The 25,244-nt window shown below is 42.2% G+C and overlaps 2 protein-coding genes across 3 annotated transcripts; both read left to right on the forward strand.

The window, feature by feature from the left end:
- Positions 1-3,329: 3,329 nt before the first annotated feature.
- Positions 3,330-7,419, forward strand: LOC136527590 (protein PHOSPHATE STARVATION RESPONSE 3-like). Its single transcript, XM_066520373.1, has 8 exons — positions 3,330-3,571; positions 4,705-5,389; positions 5,529-5,742; positions 5,840-5,916; positions 6,009-6,048; positions 6,138-6,207; positions 6,298-6,367; positions 6,926-7,419. The coding sequence occupies exons 2-8, from the start codon at positions 4,742-4,744 to the stop codon at positions 7,214-7,216; spliced, it is 1,410 nt and encodes a 469-aa protein (XP_066376470.1). The 5' UTR covers positions 3,330-3,571; positions 4,705-4,741; the 3' UTR covers positions 7,217-7,419.
- An 11,093-nt stretch (positions 7,420-18,512) lies between these two features.
- On the forward strand, positions 18,513-24,709 carry LOC136528226 (uncharacterized). Of its 2 annotated transcripts, none has more exons than XM_066521158.1 (3): positions 18,513-18,669; positions 20,800-22,618; positions 24,206-24,709. In XM_066521158.1, exons 2-3 carry the CDS (start codon positions 21,055-21,057, stop codon positions 24,490-24,492), a joined length of 1,851 nt encoding a protein of 616 aa, XP_066377255.1. In that variant the 5' UTR covers positions 18,513-18,669; positions 20,800-21,054; the 3' UTR covers positions 24,493-24,709. The 2 variants fall into 2 exon arrangements, with proteins under 2 accessions (XP_066377255.1, XP_066377256.1); XM_066521159.1 differs by having other exon boundaries at positions 18,513-18,656.
- The last annotated feature ends 535 nt before the right edge of the window (positions 24,710-25,244 follow it).

The following is a 25,244-nucleotide window of genomic DNA, read 5'->3' on the forward strand; positions in this document are numbered from 1 at the left end:
TGCTGCATCTATTTATTTGACCTGGCATGAAGTTAACATAATTTTCCATAAAGCTTTATCAAAATTAGAGAAATTTGACTTAAGACAAAGCTATACCGATCTATATATAATTTGAAGCAAAGCAAGTGCGTGGAATTCACAAATATATAACAATAATTTGCAATATGTTCCAAGAGTTTGACTGTTTCTTTACTGGCTACAACATCCTATAAATATTGGCCTTGATGGATACATAGTTTATGTATGCATTTCCTTTGGCCTCTTCTTCTTGCACTCACCTCACATTTGGGATTTGTGAGTCATCCTAGACCTACACAAACACAAACCTAGTACTCCTAAGCCAGTAGTATTAGTCAATAGTCATGAACCCATTGGCCCCTCTTATCCATTCTTGCCTCCAATTGGCTCGTTCGGCTTACCCCATATTCGATTTGATCGGCTTTTTTTTTCAGCCGGAATAGTGTTTCTCTCTCACAACAATTCAGCCAAAAACAGTATTTTTCAGCCAGTTTCAGCCAAGATTCAGCAAGCCGAACATGACCAATTGAATCCACCATGCAGTATTCCACAAGGCACTTTTCGTCTGTTCGGCTCATGGCAGTTTCTGAATGCGTGCGCCTGTCACCGCCGCGAGCTTTTGCTAATGACGATTCTTCCAAAGGATTATCGCTCATATGAATTTTAAAAAAAAACTGATGATTCTTTGGTGCCCATGCTTGTCCTCTCGGTTGCAACAGAGGCTGCGTAGATTCCATCTATCTCCCATTTGTTTACTATCTTCCGATGCTTATGTCAGGCACACTACTACCAGGATTAGTTCAATAATGTCATGTCTTTTGAAAAGGGCAATGCATTAGCGTTACCTAATCTCTGAAGATGTTCGCATCCACTGGGACTGAGGGACGATGTACGTTTATTATTGCCATTGTCAGTGATGATGTTCATGAAATGAGAGCCTTGGTACTTGGTAGAACGTCTTAGGCCCTGTATGGACCCACCCAACTCTAGTTAGCCAGCTAAAATTTCAAAGCACCATCTCCGAGAGCTCCCCTTCCTCCCTTTCTAATTCTTGATTTTTAGTGAGACGAGAAAAAAAAACTCTCCAACAACTCTTAATTCATCCTCCTAATCTTTTAGAACTTGGGAAAAGTCACCATGTTCCGTGTAAGTGTAAAGTTACGCACTTCCGAGTCGCGCGTATCTTCTCTCCCGCGCGTGTTTGTCGGCTAATCTAAATTTGGAAGGACGTGGAAAGAATAAAGAGTAGGAAATGGTTCCCGATGCAAATGTACCAGAGAGAAAGAATATATAAAAGTGGTTAGGATAATTTAAAAATAGTATATGATTTCTGATGTAAAAATTGTCTTGTATATTTTAGGAGTATATAAAAAACTCTTGGAGATGCCTTCTTTATTTCTTCTAATATTTTTTTTAGAGTCGTAAAACTTCATATTTTTAGGAAAAAAATATTGGGTACTCTTGAAGATATTAAACTTTTGCTAGCTAAAATTTCTCCTAGCTAATCTTTAGCTAGGATGTTTAGATACTCCAACAAATAGACTCAGCTAAACTTTAGCTGGGTTGAAACAGTTAAACTTAGCTAAAATTTAGCTAGCCTTTTAGCTAGACCATTTAGATCCCTAACAGCTAAATTTAGCCAGCTCGGTCTAAACAGGCCCTTAGTGGTGAAAAAATAACAAAATACATCTAAAAAACAAACTAAATCATTTCTATTTTTGGCACCAGCTGCAACAAATTTATTTGTCATACCGCCAGTTTTCAATACCCCTCCGTCTCCGAATATAAGGCATGCATGCATTTCAAAAATCAAACTTTGTTATCTTTTACTGACAGTTAGTCTAATTATATCAAAAGTTTGTATTACAAAAGTAGTTACATTAGACTTGTATTTAGAAATACTTTCAAATGATCAAACTTTTATTTCTATAAATTATATATTATAAGAGAAATTATAGGTCAAAATATGTTCTTGAAGGCCGCACCAAATCAAATCGCGTCTTATATTCGTGGACGAAGGGAGTAGTATGTTTTATCTAATTCTCATTTAGGGTTAACTTACTTAAAAGTTAGGTTCGAAAAAAACATACTTAAAAGTTAGGCCTAACAGCTCCGACTCTAACTCCGCGTTGCGATAATCAGAATCAATTGGCCTCGTTCGGCTTACCCCATATTCAGTTTGTTCAGCTTTTTTTTTTCAGCTGGAACAATGTTTTTCTCTCATAATAATTCAGCCAGAAACGGTGTTTTTAGTCAGTTTCAACCAAATTGATCCAGTCAAACAGGGCCAAAATGTGGCTTCACCGTCTCCACGTTGATTTAGAAGGGGTGAAAGTAAAACAGCTTTTCTGAACGGTAGCGTTACCGTACTCGGATCAGAACTCATAAGGCTTTAGTTCATGGCAAATCCACCCAACTTTGTGGTTGGCACTCCTGGATTGTCGCACATGGGTTCCCTTCGCTTCACCGAAAAAAAAACAAGCCAGGCTAATTTATTATGAGAAAAAAAATACTATTTCGACTGAAAAAAATAAGCTGAAAAGTACGGATTATAACAAGAGAACGGGGCCCATGGTTTGCAATAGAACAAATATTTGCCCTGTTTGCTTGGCTGATAAGTCATGACTGAAAGTACTATTGGCTGATTTGTTATTGAGAGAAAAATATTATTTGTTGACTAAAAAAATACGGCTTATAAGCCAAGCGAACAGGACGATTAGCAGCAAATTGGCACACATCGTTTCAAGATGGCAAACATAATCATTACAGAAAAACACAGGGTAAGCATGACTTGTGACAGCATTGACGCATACCAACACAACCGAAAATGGGCTGGTTACAACCCCAGAAAAATTACTGCAAATGGTTGATGGGAACTGACGTCTCTTGTGCACCTTCAGTCTCAGGGTTTATACATAGTAAAAAATAAAGAAAAATAAATTCGGTTGATGGAGAGAAGAGAATAGATATGGACAAATCACAAATCTCGAGAAATAAAATCAGAAAAACGATACAGGTGCCTGTTTAGTTTCCAAAATTTTATAAAATTTTTTAAGATTCTTCGTCACATCGAATATTTGGACACATATATGAAGCATTGAATATAAATAAAAAATAAAGCTAATTACACAGTTTAGACAAAATTCACGAGACGAATCTTTTAAATCTAATTAAATTATGATTAATACTAATTGATAAATATGATTAAAATAAAGTGTTACAATACTATTTTTTAAAATATTTCGCCGACTAAAAGCCCCAGGAATGCAGTGAGGGAGGCTGCTCATTATTAACCCCCTCGAGCTCGAAGAAGACCGAAAGCAAAACAGCCACCCAACTAACCATACCAGGATGGCGCACACCAAGAAAGGGGGGCACCGAGCCAATGATTTGCAAGAAGAGAGATAGGATTTGGGCACCTATAGCCCTCCCAGAGAGAGAGGGAGATTTGGTCGTGGATAGGAGTGGAGACTGGTGGAGTGAGGGACGATTGGCACTTGGCAGCCTCCAGATTCTGAATCTCCTGTAATCCGTCTCGTCGCTGGAGTTTCAGGTGAGCCGAGGTTACAAAGATCCTTCTATCCTATCTGCACGCCGATGTCTCCCCTTTGGCCCTTTGGGTCCTTGGCTTCAGTTAACCCCGATTTCTCGCAAGATTTAGCGATTCCTTCTGTTCTGAACTTCTGGACACATCAATCTCCAAAGGCAAACAAGCCTCATTCTTGATTTGCCTTTAACTTCTCCCATTTTTCTGGTTGGTAGCGCTAGCGCTATGCATGTGTGGCGGCAGAGTTTATGCCCTTGCATTCCGTACACCGATTGGAATTAGCAATTGCAGTGAAGTTTGAACCTTCGAGTTCGAACGTCTTCCTTTGTTTTGATGAACCTTTTTGTGTTGTTTCTGATATATTTGACCTGGAGTCCGGTCTAGTTTCTTAGGGCTGTTCACCAGCTGCATGCCAGGTTTCCCCGACTTGACTTCTGAAGCTGTGAGTGCAGCACCTGAGCAGAGTATGGGCGTGTACAGCATGCCTCACTGACGGACAGCACAGCATGTACTCACCTCATAAAATGGATTAATTTTCTGGAATGCTCATGGAACCTCGAATCTAGTCTTTTGCAAACCACAGTATTTTATTTTCCTTTCTTTCGTTTTATTTGCGAAAAGAAACAAAACATTTGGTTACTTGGTTAGTAAGTGAGAATTCAACTGCAGCGAAAACATCAGGAAACTCGTGAATAGTATTTAGAGGTTTCTTCTTTCAGAGAATTGTTTTCTGGATTTTTAGAGTCTTCCTCCTTTCCTTTTTCTCTCATTGAGCAGCCGTGTGTAAACTTTACTGTATTTTTCCTGGCCGTGTGGCTGTTTGCTCAATTATGCCAAAATAAATCACCTGTTTGGTTGCCTAGGTGTTTTCATCTAAATACTGTACGAATGATCATCTGTTAGTCAAACAGAGGTCAGAACTACTGCTTATCTGAACAATAAGTTACTAAAACATGGAATTAGATCTATATGGGCTAAGCAAGCTTCTTCTTGTATGTGTATTTATGTGGCATTTGGTATTCACACTCCAAACAATAGGATTTCTTATGTACTTATCTTGTTTTCTATAACAGAGGAGCTAATGAAATTTGCAGCATTGCAGTGTTCTAATAACTATCGACATCGATTGTCATGTGCAGGCAGGTGATTATCGAGTCCAGAAACCATTTGCAAGCAATGAACTCTCAGAGTGTTCTTGCGATGGAGCAAATCGCCACTCCCGACAAAACAGGACATGCCTCTGCACCTTCAGTTCATAAGCTGTTCGATGCTAAATTAGATCACCACAGCTTGATGGATGACACATTGCCATCCACGAGTCAGTCATCAAACATCAAGACTGAGTTGATCCGGTCATCAAGCTTGTCAAGGAGCCTATCAGTTAACCTTCAGAAAAGAAGCCCTGAATCTGATCCTGATAGCTCGCAGTCTCATGTCTCACATCCTAAATTTTCAGAACCCATGTTCTCAAATTCTTCGACATTCTGCACAAGCTTGTTTTCGTCATCTTCGACAAAAACAGAGCCATGCCGTCAAATGGGCACTTTACCTTTCCTGCCTCACCCCCCTAAGTGTGAGCAGCATGTTTCAACTGGGCAGTCATCAAGCTCCTCTCTGCTCTTAAGTGGTGATACTGGCAATGGTTTAGATGAAGCTGAACAGTCAGATGATCTGAAAGACTTCCTCGATCTTTCTGGAGAAGCTTCTGATGGCAGCTTCCGAGAAAACAATGCCTTGGCTTTTGATGAACAGATGGAATTTCAGTTCCTGTCTGAGCAGCTAGGAATTGCCATCACTGACAATGAGAAGAGTCCTCATTTAGATGTAAGTTAATCGAGCCCCTTACAGAAACACTGCTCCACTATAATTTGACGGTAACAGTTTGGGCTTTGCAGCACACCAGATCCTCTGTTCCAGTTTATAGATGTTTTATGGTGATATTCCTCTGACACATTGTTTTTAGGACATATATGGCACACCACCACAGCTGTCATCACTTCCAGTATCATCTTGCTCCACTCAGAGTATACAGAATCTAGGATCACCAGTTAAGGTCCAGCTTAGCTCATCTCAGTTATCTTCTAGCTCTGCAACAACTAACAAGTCAAGGTTGAGGTGGACACTTGAGCTTCATGAGCGTTTTTTGGAGGCCGTAAAAAAGCTTGAAGGACCTGAAAGTAAGTTGGCCATTTTGCTTTATCTCTCACATGTTTTCAGGTTGTCTATATTTGACAGACCATCCTTAATAAATAGTTTGCTTTCATATCTTTACAGAAGCAACTCCTAAGGGTGTGCTGAAACTAATGAAGGTAGAAGGTCTAACCATTTATCATGTGAAGAGCCATCTGCAGGTACAAGTGTACAATTGTTTCCAGTGAAAATTAATTCTCCCTTCTATGTTCTCATTATAACTTACATTTTCTCTCCTATACTCTTCATATAGAAGTATCGGCTTGCGAAATATCTTCCTGGGCCTAAAGAAGGTAAGCTTAAATTACCTACTTACTGTGTCCTTTGTAATAGCAGCCTTTTTCTGAAAAGAACGAAAATCCTAAATGCTTACTCTGTGTAGATAAGAAGGCTTCTTCGGAGGATAAAAAAGCACAATCAGGAAAGAGCGGCAGTGATTCAAGCAAAAACAAGTGAGTCCTCTGATCACTTAAGTAGGGAAACATGCACATAAGCAGCACGACCTTAGAGTTTTACATCCCTTTCCTTAACATGTTTCTTAGGAATTTACAAGTGGCAGAAGCTCTAAGGATGCAAATCGAGGTTCAGAAACAGCTTCATGAACAATTAGAGGTGGGTATCAGAACATCCAGAGTGCAGGCTATGTTATCACATCTCACAAGTTCTCACATGCTTGATAAATAAATTTATCCAGAGTATGGAGTTTGGTTTCAGTTCTATATGTCCACTTGCGTTCTGTTCATCCTATCCTTTAACTGGCCAACTTATATACAATCAATGAATACCTAAAAGAATTAATTGTATACTATAAATTTTGACCATAAAAATTAGAATTCAATAATCAGAATCGAATATATTGCAGGTACCATGTACTTCTGGTTTAGGCACTGGATCCACTAAATTAGCATGCCAATTTTTAGCACTGTCTAGCAACCTTTACCTTTCAAATTCTTGCTAGAAGTTAGCACCACCCTTTTGGCCTTTAGCATAGGCTTGTTTAGATCCACTCTTGCTAATTCTTAGTTGCTAACTATTCACAAGGTGGATCTAAACAGGGTCTAGTATCCACACCCATTATCATGTGGTATCGGAAATAGTCAGGAAACATGTAGTAACAAACACTCAATTATCAAATATTTTCAGCACTGATGATTTGAATTTCACAACCAGGTACAAAGGCAGTTGCAGCTACGGATAGAGGAACATGCAAGATACTTGCAGAAAATACTGGAAAAGCAACAGAAGGCCGGCAATGTGTCACTAAAAGTTCCAACTAAGCCACAAGCGACAGTGTCACCTGAATCGACATCAGATGAGAGAAGCGAATCTGAGGTAGGCACCATTTCTCCGCAGCCGTCCAAGAACAAAAAACCGTTTGTAGACACAGAATGCAAATCGCCGGCAAGGATCAAGAGGACAAAGGTTCAGGTTGATCTTGAGAACGAGGCCCCATGTTCATAGCTGTGCCAGACATTTGCACCTCCCGTTTTACTTCAGGATCTATTTGCTATTGTTTGTAACCTGAACAACCATAGTATCTCTAGTTATCTGTTGGTATCTTGGCATGAAATGGACTTCAGATCTTAGCCGTTGTGTTATATAGTTTGACTTTGGAATGAAAAATGGAAGTTAGGGCTTATGTTTGAAATTTTTTCCCCCGACAAGGACACTTAGGTTTGGGTTGCTATGGATTTTTCTTCTTCAAATCCATTGGCTTCCTCGGTGTTACCTACGTCAATCGTAGAGTACAATGTACTTCTGGTTTAGGCACTGTTTGAAGACATTGGCTTCCTCAATCGTAGAGTACCATATACTTCTGGTTTAGGCACGGTTTGAAGTACATGGTTTAGACACTGTTGGTTTAGGCATTGTTTGAAGTTAAAGAATGTATGGCTTCCCTCTTGCCAGATGCCAGGTGAGTAAAGATCTTCATCCTTCCCAGAGGGATCAGTTACGAAATTATTGGCTAATTGAATAGATGATCGTTGTTCAGCAAAGCGGAAAAGAATGAGTGCACGGCACAATCCCCGCAGCATGGCATCATATAAAGCAGTTTTCATCTTTATAAATGCCATCATAAACCAATGATTAGAGCTGAACTTAACAAAGAAAAACTTTGCACAAGAGAAGGTAGTACATTGATATTCCAAAGGATAAGTGGTTCTCTTCATTCCTGTACAGGTAAGGTATATGTACAATCTAAAATTATAAGGTCCTTACTTTACAAGGTCATGCAATATACAGTTAGATACGCTAGTATCATAAGCCTGATGTATCCTCAAGCAGGAAGCTCCCATCAAATGCTGATATATATTCTCTTCTAGAAAACCGCCATCATCAGTAGCATTGCATTCTAACTAGAACTAGGGAATTTGCATACGACAGTGTGCAACTGGTACTTATTACAAAGTGCTGACTCTTTTCTCTTAAGATGTCCCTTCTGATTTGCTGTTCCTGTTAGTAGACAACAAAAAACAGGTTAGTGATTTGTGACCAGGGGCGGATCCAGGGCCCGGGCTGCCCAGGCTGCAGCCCGGGGCGAGTCCACGTAGTCCTTTAACATACGTGGTGTTTAGCTTAAAAAACTATGATCTTAATTAGACAAAAGGAGGCCTAGGAAGCAAGATCAGACTATTTTGAACGTGAATCAGCAGCTCAGCCCGGGGCGCAGCCCCGTTCTGGATCCGCCCGTGTTTGTGACCATGTGTACAAGTGAAAGATTACGGTCATTTTCTGCTTCTTCATGATCTATCTGCCTGAAACTAAAACAATTTGTAGTTGCAAACATAGTGTAACTTTTGCGGTAAGCACACTATGATTGAAACATTGGGGTAATATCTGAAAACGGAAGCAACACCCTAAAAGTCTAAATAGCAAAGGTTTTTGAGCACCCAAAATACATTACTGTTACTGTTAGCCATCTTGACAGAACTCATGATACAATTTGCTAGTAAGCGTGGTATATTGTAAAGTTATAGGATGGATTAAAAAACAAGCTCAGCTCTCTGAGTAATAAAAAAGGTTCTAGTCTTCTAGAAAGCATCAAACCATTCGTGGCCAAGTTGGAAACACTGTCAACCACTGCTGTATGATGTAGGTAGTAAATGGAGCCACAGCAAACTTTAAACAGCTATTGTAACCTACAACTACAAGCAACGGATACAGTACCATCTAACAATGTTCTTTCGTCCTTAGGTTCTATGTACTTGCTGATCACTGAAAGGAAGGAATGACATTAAGGAGCAATGGAAATGTATGATGAACTAAAGGTTGGCACCTACTTTCTTGCAGTAATATTAGTAGTGGCATTGCAGGCCAAGATAAAATATGAAAACTTCAAGGTTTAAGGAGACAGCAAGATAAATCAAATTATATGAGTTTATAGATAGTCATGTTTCCAGAATGCATGCTCACGATGTACAATATACAAAGTGCAATTACTAGTGGTTTAAATAAGAAAGGATGCATAAGCTATTTCAACAACAACTCGTTTTTTACTAGATAAACCACATTGAATCCTGCTACAGATATTGGCTTTATTTTTCTTCCATCCCTATCCAAGTATCCAGTTCCCAACTATGCCTAAGTAATTCAATAGCAAAATACAGTTTCTGAGAATAGGACTGCTAGTATTCGCAATACAAGGTGAAAAAAAAAACCTGTCATGAGGAACAAACATGGACATAGTTAGCTCCAGTATAGCTTTTAAGTACCAGTATATCGATTTGTATGAACTAAAGTTTGAAATGTCTAGGTTTTTCGTTGAATTGCAACAAACAGCTTTACTTTAGCACCAATAGTAGGCATGACAAGAAATGTAGGAATTTGAGATAGGCATCCAGAGGGTAAACACGAAGAACACAAAAATGCAGGTGATGATGCCTTCAGGTGTTTTAGGCATTGTACCAAACTGCAGATGAAGTTGAATCAAGTTTGAAAAGCTGAAATAGATAGCTTAAGCAAGTTCCCCTGCTTCGATTTAACTATAATTGCAACCACGCCCACATGAAGAGCTGCAGCATCAACATACACCTAACGAGATCAGATAGTGGGTGGGCATGCGGTATGCAGACACAATCCTAATCTACAACCTACTGCAATCGAATTGAACAAAAGCTTCATTTCAGGTTTGGTTCAGGAATAAGATGGTAAGCATTCAACCTGGATCGAATTGAACAACAGCTGGCCAGTCAGTTTCCACATAAATCAGCAACTAAACATCCGGATGAGCAAAAGGAGGTCGCAAGTGTTGTTTGGTCGTGCGGATGTAAAGGCGTAAAGTTTTCACCTATGGGCGGCCTCAGTCTGGTTCTGGTAGAACTTGGCGACGCGGCCGCGGTTGGCTGGCTTGGGTTTAGAGGGCTTCTTAGGGCGCAGGCCGGCGATCTCCTGGTGATGGCGCCACATTTCTGACGTTAGGCGAGGATCTATCGGCTCCTCGAATGCCGACATACCTATCGGCACAAATAACGCTCACGTGGATCGGCTGCTGGTTTGCCTATTAGTGCTTATAAATTTGCAATTTCACTATTACAGCTTCTACATCTGCAATTAAATATTAAAATAATATTAATTTAGAAAAAAAAAATCGCGCAAGTAGCCTGTTGCAGCGCCGTTCTGTTTTGACTTCGACTTTGCTGCCAATGCCAGAGGCTGCTGATATATACGGAGTATATGCTTTTTGTGTGAGTGTAAAATCAGTTTGTGTGACCAAACGTGAGTCAATCACCAGGAACCAGGATATTCCCAACACAACTCTGCTCAGACGTTCATCACTAGATGCCGGCTGGCTGATAAATATAGATTGTGAATTTGCGATCCAAGCCAGCGTTACCGTGGGACATTGAGACGGTATTGGTATATTGGTCTAATTTTCAACTGAATTTGTGGTCGCTGTTACAAGTACCCCTTCCATATTGATGCTTTTTTTTGTGGAAGATGCACGGGCAAGATAACGAAGCAAACACAATGTCCTTGTATATATAAAACAAAAATCAGAATGTAACGAGTCAGGTATTCCCGTATGTCAAAAGCTAACCGCTAATATGGTAGTGTGATCAGAATTCACACAAAATTGCCATCGAATTCTGATTGACATATTGTCTGGCCAGATTTTAATTTCTTCTACACTTTATTTTGTCAGAACTTTCAGAAAACCATATGCCAGTTTAGAAGTTAGCAAATACCACAATGTTTAAAAGAAGATCGTTTGTCATGATCATATTACATCATCTTAGGCTCCCCGTCCCAGCTTGTTGAAAGGTCCTAATATGGCTAGAGAGGGGATGAATAGCCTATTTAAAAATTTACAAATCAACTAGAGCAATTTGATTAGTATGACAAATAGCGAAATGTAACTCCGCCTATGGTGGGGCGCCTTTGGTGTTCCAGCATAGCAGGTCCCAAGCCCTGGTAAAGGAGGAGGGTTGTGTTAGGCGTGGCGAGCCAATGTAAAAACCTAGCCACTTAAATGGAGATGAATCCCGAAAGAAAATCGTTGGGGCGTAACCCTCTTAGCGACGTGCCATATCGGAACCCGGGTATGGTGTTAAATGGGCAAGGGCCGGGTCGTCACCCCCGTGACACGCCGTGTCGTGATCTGGGCATGGTGTCAAGTAACCAAGGATCGGGTCGTCGTTTCCTTAGTGGCGCGCTACATCGACGCCCGGGTGTAGTGAAAAATGAGCAAGGGTCTTTGCATCAGAGTCGACGGGTGCGAAGGGTAAGGAAGCTAGTCGAACCAACTAGGATCCGTTTAGGTAGTTGGAATGTAGGGTCACTTACAGGTAAGTTAAGAGAATTAGTTGATACCGCGACTAGGAGGCGTGTAAATATATTATGCGTTCAAGAGACTAAATGAAAGGGTCAAAAGGCGAAGGAGATGGACAATACAGGTTTCAAGCTTTGGTACACAGGGACAGTTGCGAATAGAAATGGAGTAGGAGTTTTGATTGATAAGAGCCTCAAGAATGGTGTGGTGGGAGTGAGAAGGCAAGGAGATAGGATTATCTTAGTCAAGCTTGTCGTTGGTGATATGGTCTTGAACGTAATTAGTGCGTATGCCCCCCAAGTAGGCCTCGACGAGAGTGCTAAGAGACAGTTCTGGGAAGACTTAGATGGTCTGGTTAGAGCTATACCTAGTAGTGAGAAACTTTTTATAGGAGGAGATCTTAATGGGCATGTAGGTACTACAAGCGCAGGTTTTGAGGCAGTTCATGGAGGTTTTGGGTATGGTAGTAGGAATCAGGAGGGGGAGGAAGTTCTGGACTTCGCGGTAGCTTTTGACTTGATGATAGCCAACACTTTCTTTAGAAAGAGAGAATCTCATCTAGTGACCTTCAGTAGCGGACAACACTGTAGCCAGATTGACTTTGTCCTCGCAAGAAGAAAGGACAAACGAGCATGCTTGGATTGCAAGGTGATACCAGGGGAGTGTGTTGTTTCTCAACATAAGCTTTTGGTGGCAGATTTTCATTTTCAGGTGCGTGCCCGTAGGGATAAACAAGCTAAGATTGAAAGAACAAAGTGGTGGAAACTGAAAGGGGAGACGTCAGAGGTATTTAGGGAAAGGGTTATCAAAGAGGGCTCTTGGAAGGAAGAAGACAACATAAACAATATGTGGGACAAGATGGCAACCAACATTCGAAAGGTAGCCTCAGAGGTGTGTGGAGTAACCAAAGGAAGGGGACGCGAGGCTAAAGATACTTGGTGGTGGAACGAGGAAGTCCAAAGGGCTATTAAGGAGAAGAAAGAATGCTATAGACGCTTGTACCATGACAGGAGTGTGGACAACATAGAGAAGTACAAGGTGGCAAAGAAGACTACAAAGCGAGTTGTAAGTGTGGCAAAGGGTAGAGCGTACGAGGATCTTTACCAACATTTGAGTACGAAGGAAGGAGAGAAGGACATTTATAGGATGGCTAGGGTTCATGAGAGAAAGACACGGGACTTCAACCAAGTTAAGTGCATTAAGGATGAAAGAGAGCATCTCTTGGTAAAGGAGGATGAGATCCGACATCGATGGCAAGAGTATTTTGACAAATTATTCAATGGTGAGAATATGGACACAACCTTTCAGTTGGATGACTCTTTTGATGACACCAATAGGCGCTTTGTGCGGAGAATCCAAGAATCGGAGGTCAGAGAAGTGTTGAAAAGGATGAAAGGAGGTAAGGCGATGGGACCGGATGGTATCCCAATCAAGATGTGGAGATGCCTCGGGGACATAGCTGTAGTATGGTTAACCAAGCTGTTCAACCATATTTTTCGATCGAACAAGATGCCCGATGAGTGGAGGAGAAGTATATTGGTACCGATCTACAAGAATAAAGGAGATATTCAAAGTTGTACAAATTACCGGAGAATTAAGTTAATGAGCCATACTATGAAGCTATGGGAGAGAGTTATCGAGCATCGCTTAAGAGCAATAACGCGGGTCTCTATGAACCAATTTGGTTTCATGCCCGGAAGGTCAACCATGGAAGCCATTTTCTTAATAAGACAAGTTATGGAGCGGTATAGGGAGAAGAAGAAGGACCTACATATGGTTTTTATTGACTTGGAGAAGGCTTATGATAAAATACCAAGGAATGTTATGTGGTGGGCTTTGGACAAACATAAAGTCCCAACAAAGTACGTCGGGCTCATTAAGGACATGTACAGCAATATTGTGACTAGAGTTCGAACAAGCGATGGAGACACGGATGACTTCCCGATTAAGATAGGACTATATCAAGGATCAGCTTTGAGCCCTTATTTGTTTGCTTTAGTGATGGATGAGGTCACAAGGGACATACAAGGGGACATCCCTTGGTGTATGCTTTTCACGGACGATGTAGTGCTAGTTGATGAAAGCCGGACAGGAGTGAATCAGAAACTGGAGTTATGGCGGGAGACCTTGGAGTCCAAAGGTTTTAGACTTAGTAGAACTAAAACTGAGTATATGAGATGTGACTTCGGCACTACTACTCGGGAGGAGGAAGATGTTAGTTTGGAAGGTCAAGTAGTGCCTAGGAAGGATACATTTCGATATTTAGGATCAATGCTACAGAGGGACGGGGATATTGATGAAGATGTTAGCCATAGAATCAAAGCAGGGTGGATGAAGTGGCGGCAAGCGTCTGGTGTCCTATGTGATAAAAGGGTACCACAGAAGCTAAAAGACAAGTTTTATAGGACGGCGATTAGACCTGCTATGTTGTATGGTGCAGAATGTTGGCCTACGAAAAGACGACATATTCAACAGCTAAGTGTCGCGGAAATGCGTATGTTGCGTTGGATTTGCGGTCATACAAGAAGGGATCGAGTTTGGAACGATGATATACGTGAGAGATTAGGGGTAGCATCAATTGAAGAAAAGCTTGTCTAACACCGGTTGAGATGGTTTGGATATGTGCAACGGAGACCTCCAGATGCACCGGTGCGTAGTGGAATCCTAAGTCAGGATAGTAACGTGAAGAGAGGCCGAGGAAGACCGAAGTTGACTTGGGTAGAGGCAATAAAAGGAGACTTGAAAGGATAGAATATACCAAAAGACTTAGCCTTAGATAGGAGTGCTTGGAAGACAGCTATTCACATGCCTGAACCTTGATTACTTCTGTTGGGTTTCAACTCTATCCTACCCCAACTTGTTTGGGACTTAAAGGCTTTGTTGTTGTTGTTGTTGTTGTTGACAAATAGCGAAATGCAAACTTGCTCTAGCTCTACAAGGGTTGCAAGCCACCTATCCAACAATTCTAGTTACAATGATTACTAGACACACAACTTACAATGTTACTACTCACTAAGAACTCTCAATCTTACTACTCTAAAGAGCTCAACTAGATGAACTTAAAATAACAAAGCAAGCTCTCAATTCTAATTACACTAAAGAGCTTGCCACAACTAGTTTGTAAGAATATAAATGAGTGAGTAGGATGATTATACCACCATGTAGAGAGGTGAACCAATCACAAGATGAATACTAAATCAATCACCGGGAGAATACCAAAAGGCAAGAGACAACCAATTTTTCTTCTGAGGTTCACATGCTTGTCGACACGCTAGTCCCCGTTATGTCGACCAACACTTGGTGGTTCGGCGGCTAAGAGATGTTGCACGAACCTCGTCCACACAATTGGACACCGTAAGAACCTACCCACAAGTGAGGTAACTCAATGACATGAGTAATCCACTAGAGTTACCTTTCGGCTCTCCGCCGGGGAAGGCACAAGACCCCTCACAATCACCACGATTAGAGCCGGAGATAATCACAAACCTTCGCTCAACAATCCTCGCTGCTCCAAGCCTTCTAGATGGCGGCAACTACCAAGAGTAACAAGTGAATCCAGCAGGAAAACACGGATGCCAAGTGCCACTAGATGTAATCACTCAAGCAATGCACTTGTATTCTCTCCCAATCTCACAATGATGATGAAATAATGATGGAGATAAGTGGGAGGACTTTAGCTAAGCTCACAAGGTTGCTATGTCAATGTAAATGTCCAAGAGAGTGAGCTTGAACCGACCATGGGGCTTAAATAGAAGCCCCCACGAAATAGAGCCGTTGTACCCCTTCACTGGACACAACTCGGGGTGACCAGATGCTCCGGTCAGTTCGACCGGACACAGGACCCCAGCGTTCGGTCGCCCGATGCTTGCCACGTGTCATCGGCTTCAAACGCCGATCGCCCGATCTCATCGGTCAAGTGATGACCGGACGCGTCAGTTAGAAAGTGACCGGACGTAGGACCCCAACGTCCGGTCGTTTCTAGTAAGGTTTCAAACGTGAAATTTCACGACCGGACGCGTCCGATCATGCTCGACCGGACACACCCAGCGTCCGGTCACTCAACATTTCCTCTATGCGCCTCACATCAACGTACGTCAGCACTGATCGGACACACCCTGCCAGCGTCTGGTCACTCTTCGCGCCAGTGTCCGGTCATAAGACTGAGATGCGTGCTCACCGCTGCTACTGACCGGACTCAGGACCCCAGCGTCTGGTCACTGCGCCACCAGTGCCCGATCACTCTGTGAACCCCTGTCTTTTTGGCATAGGGTGCCGGTGAAGTTTCTAATCCTTGCTCAAATGTGCCAATCACCAAATGTATCACCTTGTGGACATATGTTAGCATACTTTCACAAATACTTTCAAGGGTGTTAGCACTCCACTAAATCCTAAATGCATATGCAATGAGTTAGAGCATCTAGTGTCACTTTGATAACCGCATTTCAATACAAGTTTCACCCCTCTTAATAGTACAGCTATCTAACATAAATGTGATCACACTCGCTAAGTGTCTTGATCACCGAAACAAAATGGCTCCTACTATTTATACCTTTGCTTTGAGCCTTTTTGTTTTTCTCTTTCTTCTTTTCAAGTTCAAGCATTTGATCATCACCATGCCATCACTATTGTCATGATCTTCGCCATTGCTTCATCACTTGGAGTAGTGCTACCTATCTCATAATCACTTTGATAAACTAGGTTAGCACTTAGGGTTTCATCAATTAACCAAAACCAAACTAGAGCTTTCACTTGTCTCACATCTCGCGTCCATGCCACCATTGGCTAGGTTTCCCCTATGCAAGGCATGACCGTATGGTTGCATGTGCCCACAACACCGAGAAGCAAGGAGTGATTGTTTGGTTGCAAGATGTTGGAGCACAAGTATGCCTAGGAGATCCATGAACGGACGTCGGCAAGCGTGCGTCGTGTCCCACGGGAGCCAGCCCATGAGGAAACAAGATTCATTTTCGTTTCCCTAGAGCTAGGCCAGTGGGGGAGATTTGCACGAGCGAGATCTAGCCCAAGTCATGGTGCAGACATCCAAACAATTTGTAACTGCATCCCGGCAGCCTAGGCCAACACATGTGAGCATCCAATCAGGCCCTTAATGAGTAGGAACAACACAAAAGAATGGCAAACCCAACTATCGCATGTATCCGTGCTCTCTCATGATCATGTACATGTTCTCGACATGGTTTTGGTTTGTCTCTATGCTTCCTTTTTGGTAGGTTTCTGTGACACCATTATCACCAGTAACTTCAACCACCACAAAATTTTAAGTTGGTTGTCGGCCAACGAAGAGAACGTTTTGTGTCAACCAGCATAGCTTCCAAATATAGTAAGAAAGGCATCGGCAATAGCGACACTAAGTTTTGGGGGTCAAGCTAATGCCAGCTAGCTCCAGTAATAAATATTGTGTAGCAACCTATATTAAAATCCATGTAGGGTTTAACACACACAAAATAGACTTTGGGGCTTATTAAAACCCACCATCGACCCTATCTGAATCCTTAAAGCACAATTGTTGTAGCTCCTCGCTGTCCTTGTTGTTGCTTGCTCAGCCATCGGACTCTTTTCTATCACTAGGGCTTTAGCTGTACCACTCGCATGTTGTCCCACGGTGAGATGAAGTTCGTGATCTCCAGATCCACAAACAGGGGCACGTAGAGGCTGATGTGTGTGAGGCATTAGCGGAGGTGGAGTTTGAGAAGAGAAGGGAGGTAGCGTAAGAGTGGGCAAGAACATGGAGGCAAGAAGCTCCTCAAGGGCCTATTCGTCGGATCCCAAATCAAGGGGATTCGATAGGATCGTGGGGGATTAAATCATCTACGAGTTAAAATCATCCTCAATACCCTTCAATCCCCTCCAATTTATTTGTTTTGGATCAAATGAACAATACATAATGGGGAGAATAGGTTGGTGGAGCTCGATCATATGGATGTGGTGGATGAGGCTATGGATGTGTCATGTTTTCGATGTTGGCTAGGCAGAGCTATGCCCAGATGTCATGGAGTAGGCGGTGGAGTTGGCCAACACCGTATGCTTGATCGTGCACCATCAATCCGCTTGACCAGAACAAAGGACCAATCTAAGGAGACCGAAGACCCAACCCTTGGTTCTCCAATTCTCCATGCTATTTTAGGACCGAAAAAGATCGAATGAGCCGTCGCTATAAACCGAACCTCTAACCCCTAGTTACAATGTCACAAATATATAATCTATAAAAATAACTAAACATATGCTTACCATTTATGGCTTCTTGGTTAGAATCCTGGATAGCCTGCAAGATAGAAAGCACGATTACTTAGGCCCTGTTTGGATTCACTATCTCATAATAGTTATCTAGCTAATAGCTTATTATCTGATTTGGGTCAGCTAGTGGGATAGTTGTTATCTAAAGCACTAGCTAACAATTGGCTAGTCTATTATCTACCTGTTTAGATCTTAAAGAGATAATTATTAGCAGGTAATTACTACATATAAGGATCCTGAATCCAAACAGGGCCTTAGAAAGTCGATTATATTTCATGGTCAGATAATAATGGAGAAGTTCTGGTTGGTTAGTGTCTAAGACCGATAATACCAATAATGAGAGGAAAATGCACAATATTAATATGGTTCGTGATATCTTCATGACCATATATAAACTATTAAATTTATCATTTTATTAATTTTCTCTCATCTAATCAGTACTACGAAAATAAAAAATTCCAATAAGGAGCACCTGTATATTTTTAATTATATATCACATAAAAACAGTCCTCTAATCCAACAAGGAAAAGAATTAGAAAAACAGAAAATAAATACAAGGTCAGCGACGTGGTTTGGAGCCTGGGCCAGTGGGCCTAGACAGACACGGAGACACCTCGACCAGAACCCAAAACGCAAAAGCACAGGAGCATCCAGGCCTGGTCCACGCCCATGCAAATTTTATACAGTAGTTCAGTCCGGGTCTCTTGGGACCCGCTTCAGCTCCACTCTTCGCTTTTTTTGTTGCCCGTTCACCCCGCTGCGCTGCGCTGCGCTCAGCGCTCGCTCTCGCTACAGCCGCCGCCGCCGCCGCCTGACGCGAGGTGCCCAGGTCTTCGTCGGGCCCTCTTCGCCAGTTCTTGGACTGGTGCTTCGCCCGCGGTGAGCACCGAGGGTATGCCCGCACTTCTGTTCCCTTGATGCCGTGCGGAACCGAGCACCCAAACCCTAGCTTAAGCGGACTCTGATGATCTGTTCTAGCTGTGTAGATGCGTACAACAATGGCCTTTACTCGATCCGCGCCTGTGATGTGCGATTTTGTCCAGCCATCCGCCCGAGGTCTGGGTGGGTCCTTCTGATCCATCGCGTGAGAGATCCGTCCATGGATCGTAGGTCTGTTTGCATGGATGATGGACCAGTCAACCACATACCAGGGGTGGGGTGTTGTTGTGGCTCACTGTATGATTGTAAGGAGTGGAAATATACCAGGGGTGGGGTGCTGTTGTGGCTCCCTGTATGATTGTAAAGAGTGGAAATGGTATATTCTCCAACATGGGGATGGAGACTCACAAAAGCTTTGGGATGGGGGAACCTTGGACGCGGGAACTCTTTCCCGCTTCGCAACAACGTTTGATTAAGTTTTAATTGTTTGTTCCCACCTCCGCGTGGCGGGTATTAAAACTAAGACGTCATGCGCCTGTGCCCTTCACGCTTCACCACTGTGAACGCATAGGGGGTCCGTGCTGCGTACGGAAGGACGTTGTTTTTGTCCTGTGTAGTCATGGTAGATTTTTAAAAGCTGTTGAGCTAATCAGAACATGGTCACATGGCTAGGTTTCTTAATTGAAAAAAAGCAGACTAGCAAGTGCTTTCTTTGGATCTATGTATGTTTACGGAGAGCATGGGCATGGACATGCTATGCATATGATTTACTACACCGAATACTGTTTCTGTTTTATTCACTTTGCATCCCTCAATATCTGAATGTGGTAAATGCAGATAGTAGCCTAATTGCATTGATTTGCAGTAAGCAGACTTAGGAGCTTTTGAGTTGGGATGAATATTTTTAATGCTGCTAGGCCTTATCATAATGACGTGTTTTTATTTTTTTCTCTCTTGGTTAATTATGTATTTATGTGTCGTTATTATTGATGCCTTGTATTTAATTTATTTTCTCTTTCTTTCTCTTTTTTCTTGGTGGCTCATGTTGGGCTTCAACTCTAGCCCACCTCAACTTGATAGAGACTAAAGGGCTTTGTTGTTACTGTTGCATTTTTTTTGGGGTGCTGGAGTCAACCTTCATACTAAATTTGGCTTCCTGAATTTTGAGGTTCCCAATGAAGTTTGTTTGTGCAACACATCAGATATGGTTTGAAATGTTTTTTTTTATCACAAGACTGCATGTACTGTAGTATTTAGTTTCCTACTTGTAAGCTTTCATTTACATGTCCTTGGTTGATCCTGAGCCTTTTCCAAACTTTTCTACACTAGTCTATATCTTAATACTCAATCCATAATTTTGTCCTTAGGAATGGTAGCAAGCTATGAGGTCACATGCAATGGTATCCTTATAATTAGATATCATAGCATTGTAGCAATCGCATTGTCCTAAGTAAGTTCATTTGTATTCCTTGACGAATCCATCAAGAATTGGAATAAAATCTAGAAGATAAAAGAGTTCTGTTTATTTAGCTATTTAACATATTATTTATTTAATGTGCATGTGATGCAAGCAGTTTTGCGTTTTTCACCCATCAACTCTGCTGCATCAATCAGCATCTGAAAAAGCATGGCATCTCTATTGTCGTTATTACGCTTTGCCCTCTGAATATGCGTCATCAATCATTATTGCTGAAATAAAGAAATGCTGCACTAATAGTTTTTATCCCAAGGCATAAGGAAATGCATTAATATGTAAGGTTCATTGCAAATCATTGAACCTTCAAATTTGTAGGATTGATGCATAGACAATTGTATCCATGTTTATAATCCAATTGTACACTTCTCCTCATGGCAGCATGTTGAAAATGGCCAATTATTGAGCTTGCTTGTTATGGTTGCTGTTAATTCATTGTATCGATTCTCATATATCTATAGCTCAGGCAAAGATAGACTTGTTATTTTTTAAATAAACAAAATCCTGCAGCAAATAATTATTGCTTTTTAAAACCATTTATTCTTGACAAGGAAGCACCTTAAGTCCTTAGCTCCTCTAGTTTATGGAATGTTCTATTTCTGATACGTGTCTTTTGGGAATAAAACACTGTTAAACTAATTTTCCTAAGAGCCTATGTTTTCTTTTCAGGATTGTGCATCAAGAATACTTTTTGTCAAGGAGTTCACTTGAGGAATGCAAGAATTAGGATAGGCCAAGTAGAATTGTTTTTTCTGTTGGCATATCCTGAGTTTCCTCTGATAAGGATCCTGTCTCACCACCTGGGTCAATTTTATCAAACATTTTTGCCGCCAGCTGCCTTAACTACATACTACAAATTTCAAGGGGATTTGTCTTTGGTGGACTGCTTCTACCTTCAGTTCACACTTTTGCAGCCAGCTGCCCATGGCAACAACAAAAGCAAATGCTAATGCTGTTTGTTGGAATGCAAGTTCTTCTAGGCAGGGAGGCCAAACTTCAAGAGCTAGTGGTCCTCAAAATGTCTGCGTAGCTAATGCTGTTTGTTGGAATGCAAGTTCTTCTAGGCAGGGAGGCCAAACTTCAAGAGCTAGTGGTCCTCAAAATGTCTGCGTAACTAATATGCAAGCAGAGCTATCATCATCATCATCAGGCCATGGAACCAAATCATGCAGCCTCTCTGTGGACCACTCTTTGTCACATAAGCCTGAATCAGAACGCTCGATGGGAGCAACTGATAACCTGGATTCTCTAGTAGCAAATTCAATAGGCAGGCTTGTCTTTGAGGCTGGTCTTGAGTCTGATTTTGTTCACTTGCCGTCTTTTAATGGCGTGATTGATTTGCTCACCCGTGGGGCTCGGATTGCAATGCCTTCTTATGAATATATTCTGCAAGTGCAACTGAGTGAAGTTCAAAAGCGTGAAAAGGCTATGAGGCAACACTGGGAGAGAAGAGGCTGCAGTTTGATATTGGATAGCTGGAAAAGCCGGTGTGGGAGAAGCTTCATTAGTGCTTTCGTGCATTGCAGAGAAGGGATGCTTTTTCTCAGATCCATAGACATCTCCACAATATTTGATGATGTTGATGAGCTTGCAGCAATGGTCTGTTGTTTGATTGATGATATCGGTGTCCACAACATTGTTCAGGTCATCACCAATAATGTTTCACCACATATGCAAGCTACAGAGCATGCTGTGCTAAAGAAACATGACCAGTCATTCATATTCACAGTATGTGCTGATCATTGCATCAATCTTCTGCTTGAGAATATAGCTGAACTGGATCACGTGAAAGATGTCCTAACGAAGGCAAGAGAAATCACGTTGTTTTTGTATGGCCATGCATTACCCATGGAACTGATGAAAAAGTTCTTTTATTTTGACTCTGAGATCATAAGCAACTCTAACTTGAAATCGGTGGCTAAGTTTCTCACGCTTGAGACCCTAGTGTCTCAGAGGGAAAATCTGATGGAGATGTTTAGCTCTTCGAACTGGGTTTCCTCTGATCTGGCTTGTACAAGTCTGTCCATGCATATATGTGAGGTAGTCCAAACGGATAGTGCATTTTGGAGTGCTGCTGATAATGTTTTGAAGGTTACAGGCCCACTTATCAGTGTATTGTATAAATTGGAAAATGATAATTGTCCAGTGAGTGTCCTGTATGATGCCATGGATAGTGCAAAAGAAGGTATAAAAAAAAATCTTGGTCATGAGCATGGTAATTACTGGCAGATGATTGATCGCATATGGGACAATTATTTGCATTCCCCAATCCATGCTGCTGGTTATATTCTCAATCCAGGACTCTTTTACGCTGACCGGTACCGCCATGATTCTGAAATCAGCAGTGGCATCACGACCTGCATTATCCGAGTGGCTAGAAGTCATTATCATGCATTGCATGTAGCTGAACAAATGGATCTATATCAAAGAAGATCAGGTTTGTTTGATTCAGATTCAGCAATTCAGGAAGCTACTGGAACACCTCAAGGTAAAGGCCAGTCCTGATTCACTGTGTGAACCCCTTTGATCTAAATATTTCAGGACATTTTAATTTGTACCTTTCTCCTGGTTTCGCACCTTCATAGTCTGTCTGTTATTTGATGTGATGCTCTTTTGTGTTGCTACTAAAGTACTAAGTGCCGTTATTTCTGGTTTATCCAAATTTTAATTAAACATGTTAGATCTGGTTAGGATGCTTGAACTCCATACCAACTTAAATAGAGCAGGAGTACCATTCTCCAGTGTACAAATTGTTATGTACATGCAATATTGCCTAAGGCAGAAGTCCTGGTTCTTTCCCGCTAATGAGTAATGTCATATTCACACAACAATCTCTACAGCCACAGCTGCGCTCATCTCGCTGCCTGCCACAATTGCTCCTCTGTTCCTTTTGTCAAGTTAATGCCTTGTCATGATATATGTCCTAAGTTGCTTTCATTGAACATACCATGCATGCTTGTCTACTAATCCCAAGGTAGACGCTAATGTTAATTAGTTAATGACGGTTTGGGTTAAAGAAAGGCCCATGCTAATTTAAGTAAACAATAACTCAGGTTTAAATAATGCCGTGTCCACAGTCATTAAAGCATGATGTTCAGACAAGGAGAAACAGCAGAAAAAAAACTGTTTTGCTTGTCTGAAATCTCGTGTTTTATGACTGGAGACAGTAGACTAGTAGTTCTGCAATACCCCCATATAGTTGGATGCTACTCCCTCCGTTCCAAATTATAAGACGTTTTGGCTTTTCTATATTCATAGCTTTTGCTACGCACCTAGATATATGTTATGTCTAGATACATAGTACTCCCTCCATTCCTGTTTACCCGGCGTACACGAGTTTTTGTAATCAGCCACAATAGCAGGGGGGCAGTAGTACCAAGGCATATAGTCATTACTCTGGCTCAGCTCGAAGCGACGCATGCACGCATGCTGCATGCATGCGGCTCAACCGTCGCTGCACTAGCTTAGTATACTCGAATAAAAGATGATTTAGTGGCCAGCGGGGCGATGCTAATTGCGGCACAGCAAAGCACAGCTGTTAATACGGGCGCATATCTCCGTACCCTTCTTGGTATCTGGTATATGGCCTTGTACGCCGGGTATACTGGAATGGAGGGAGTAAAAGCTATGAATCTAAAAATGCCAAAACGTCTTATAATTTGGGACAGAGGAAGTACAGTTGATATATGCTTCTATATGCTATGGTGTGAGGCCTTTGCTCCCATGATAATTTGTCACCTGATGAAATACCATATCTGAATTTTTTTTTTTTTGGTTTCAAGTTCATGATTTGCATTTTGATACCCACTGTTGATATGCATCGTATTTGTTACCTTGTGCCCCTCCTTAGAAAATGACTAATGCATGTTGCCAACAAAGTTATCTTTCAACTTGCTTAAGTTACCACGTTCAACAGAAGTTAGTCTGTGTCCTCTGGATTAAATGGTGTAGAAATTAGAATCAGGAATTTATTTTGAACTGTTACAAAGAAAAAAGAATAGAAACCTACCAGTGTGATGATAATTCAGTTAAAGGAGTTGTGTCCTTACCTGTGTTTACCTGAAACAAATCGCAGATGTCTGGTGGGAGAGACATGGGAGTGGCACGAAGGAGCTACAATCTTTTGCTGCTCGGATCCTAGGCCAGACATGCTTCGGCGCTACTAGGTACAACCTTGACAAGAGCTTATCCGAGAGGCTGCACACCCAGAAGCGGTCCTTCGCCGATCAAGAGAGGTTCCGCAACATGGAGTACATCTACTACAACCTTCGCCTCGCGAATGCGGTGCCTCGCCTGAAGGGTCCTCCTGCGGCCCAGCATGGTAAGGTCACTGCCCAGCTGAGTGACTGGGTGTCGGCATAGCACACCCCCCTGCTGGCCCCTGGTTGCGCGGTGAACTGGCTTGCGCCGGGGACGCTGCTGTCTGTCTACACATACCGTGCTGGGCCTTTCCAACAATTTGGAGGCCTGGGAAACCTGTGTTGTTAAACCTGACATTTTTTTTGGCCGGATGCGTAATTTCCATCACCTGAGGTTGGATAATCGATTTAGTACATGGAGGAAATGGTTTCGCTGACTAACGGCGGTTTGTGTGTTTGTTTTAAATTTTAAAAAAAGGCGGCCATCGCTGGCTTTTGCACCGCTGTCGACTGGTTTGTTGTGCGTATTGAGTCGTGGAACTGCATACTAGTACTGTAGCTCAGTGAGCCGCGGTGCTGGCGGTTATGGCCGCCGCAGCAGCAGCGGCAGCAGCATCGAGCAGTAGCTTGTGTGCTTTTGGGCGGCGTGGCCACGCCTGTTTTGTAGCGTTTCAATGCGCTCTGCTTTGCCTTTGTCCCCCCCTGCTCGTCCCAGTGTCGTCGCAGGTCGCAGCTAGCTGTTGCATTGCATCCATACCATTACTCCCGTCGGAACGAATTGAATTGCTACTGCGCCGGCAGGCCGGTCGGCGACAATGGGAGCAGCATGCTGCGTCGTAGTGGGCGAGTTGCTCTAGCTAGTGCCGGAGTGTCCTGCCCAGTGGATGGTAGTGGTTGCATTTGCTGTGCGCTTGTGCCCCAACAACTTCCACTGCCATGCTATTGCTATCTGCCAAAGCGTCCATGGGATGGTGG

The sequence above is a fragment of the Miscanthus floridulus genome, chromosome 19 (genome assembly GCF_019320115.1).
Source record: "Miscanthus floridulus cultivar M001 chromosome 19, ASM1932011v1, whole genome shotgun sequence".
NCBI classification, from domain to species: domain Eukaryota; kingdom Viridiplantae; phylum Streptophyta; class Magnoliopsida; order Poales; family Poaceae; genus Miscanthus; species Miscanthus floridulus.

What these genes read in the sequence shown, in the direction of transcription:
- LOC136528226 (XM_066521158.1), top strand. Translation starts at nt 21,055, where the DNA reads ATGGCAACAACAAAAGCAAATGCTAATGCTGTTTGTTGGAATGCAAGT. An exon ending in AGCTACTGGAACACCTCAAG is followed by an intron (nt 22,619 to 24,205) that starts GTAAAGGCCAGT and finishes AACAAATCGCAG; the next exon opens with ATGTCTGGTGGGAGAGACAT.
- LOC136527590 (XM_066520373.1), top strand. Translation starts at nt 4,742, where the DNA reads ATGAACTCTCAGAGTGTTCTTGCGATGGAGCAAATCGCCACTCCCGAC. An exon ending in TCTTCCTGGGCCTAAAGAAG is followed by an intron (nt 6,049 to 6,137) that starts GTAAGCTTAAAT and finishes TACTCTGTGTAG; the next exon opens with ATAAGAAGGCTTCTTCGGAG. An exon ending in AGTGATTCAAGCAAAAACAA is followed by an intron (nt 6,208 to 6,297) that starts GTGAGTCCTCTG and finishes CATGTTTCTTAG; the next exon opens with GAATTTACAAGTGGCAGAAG.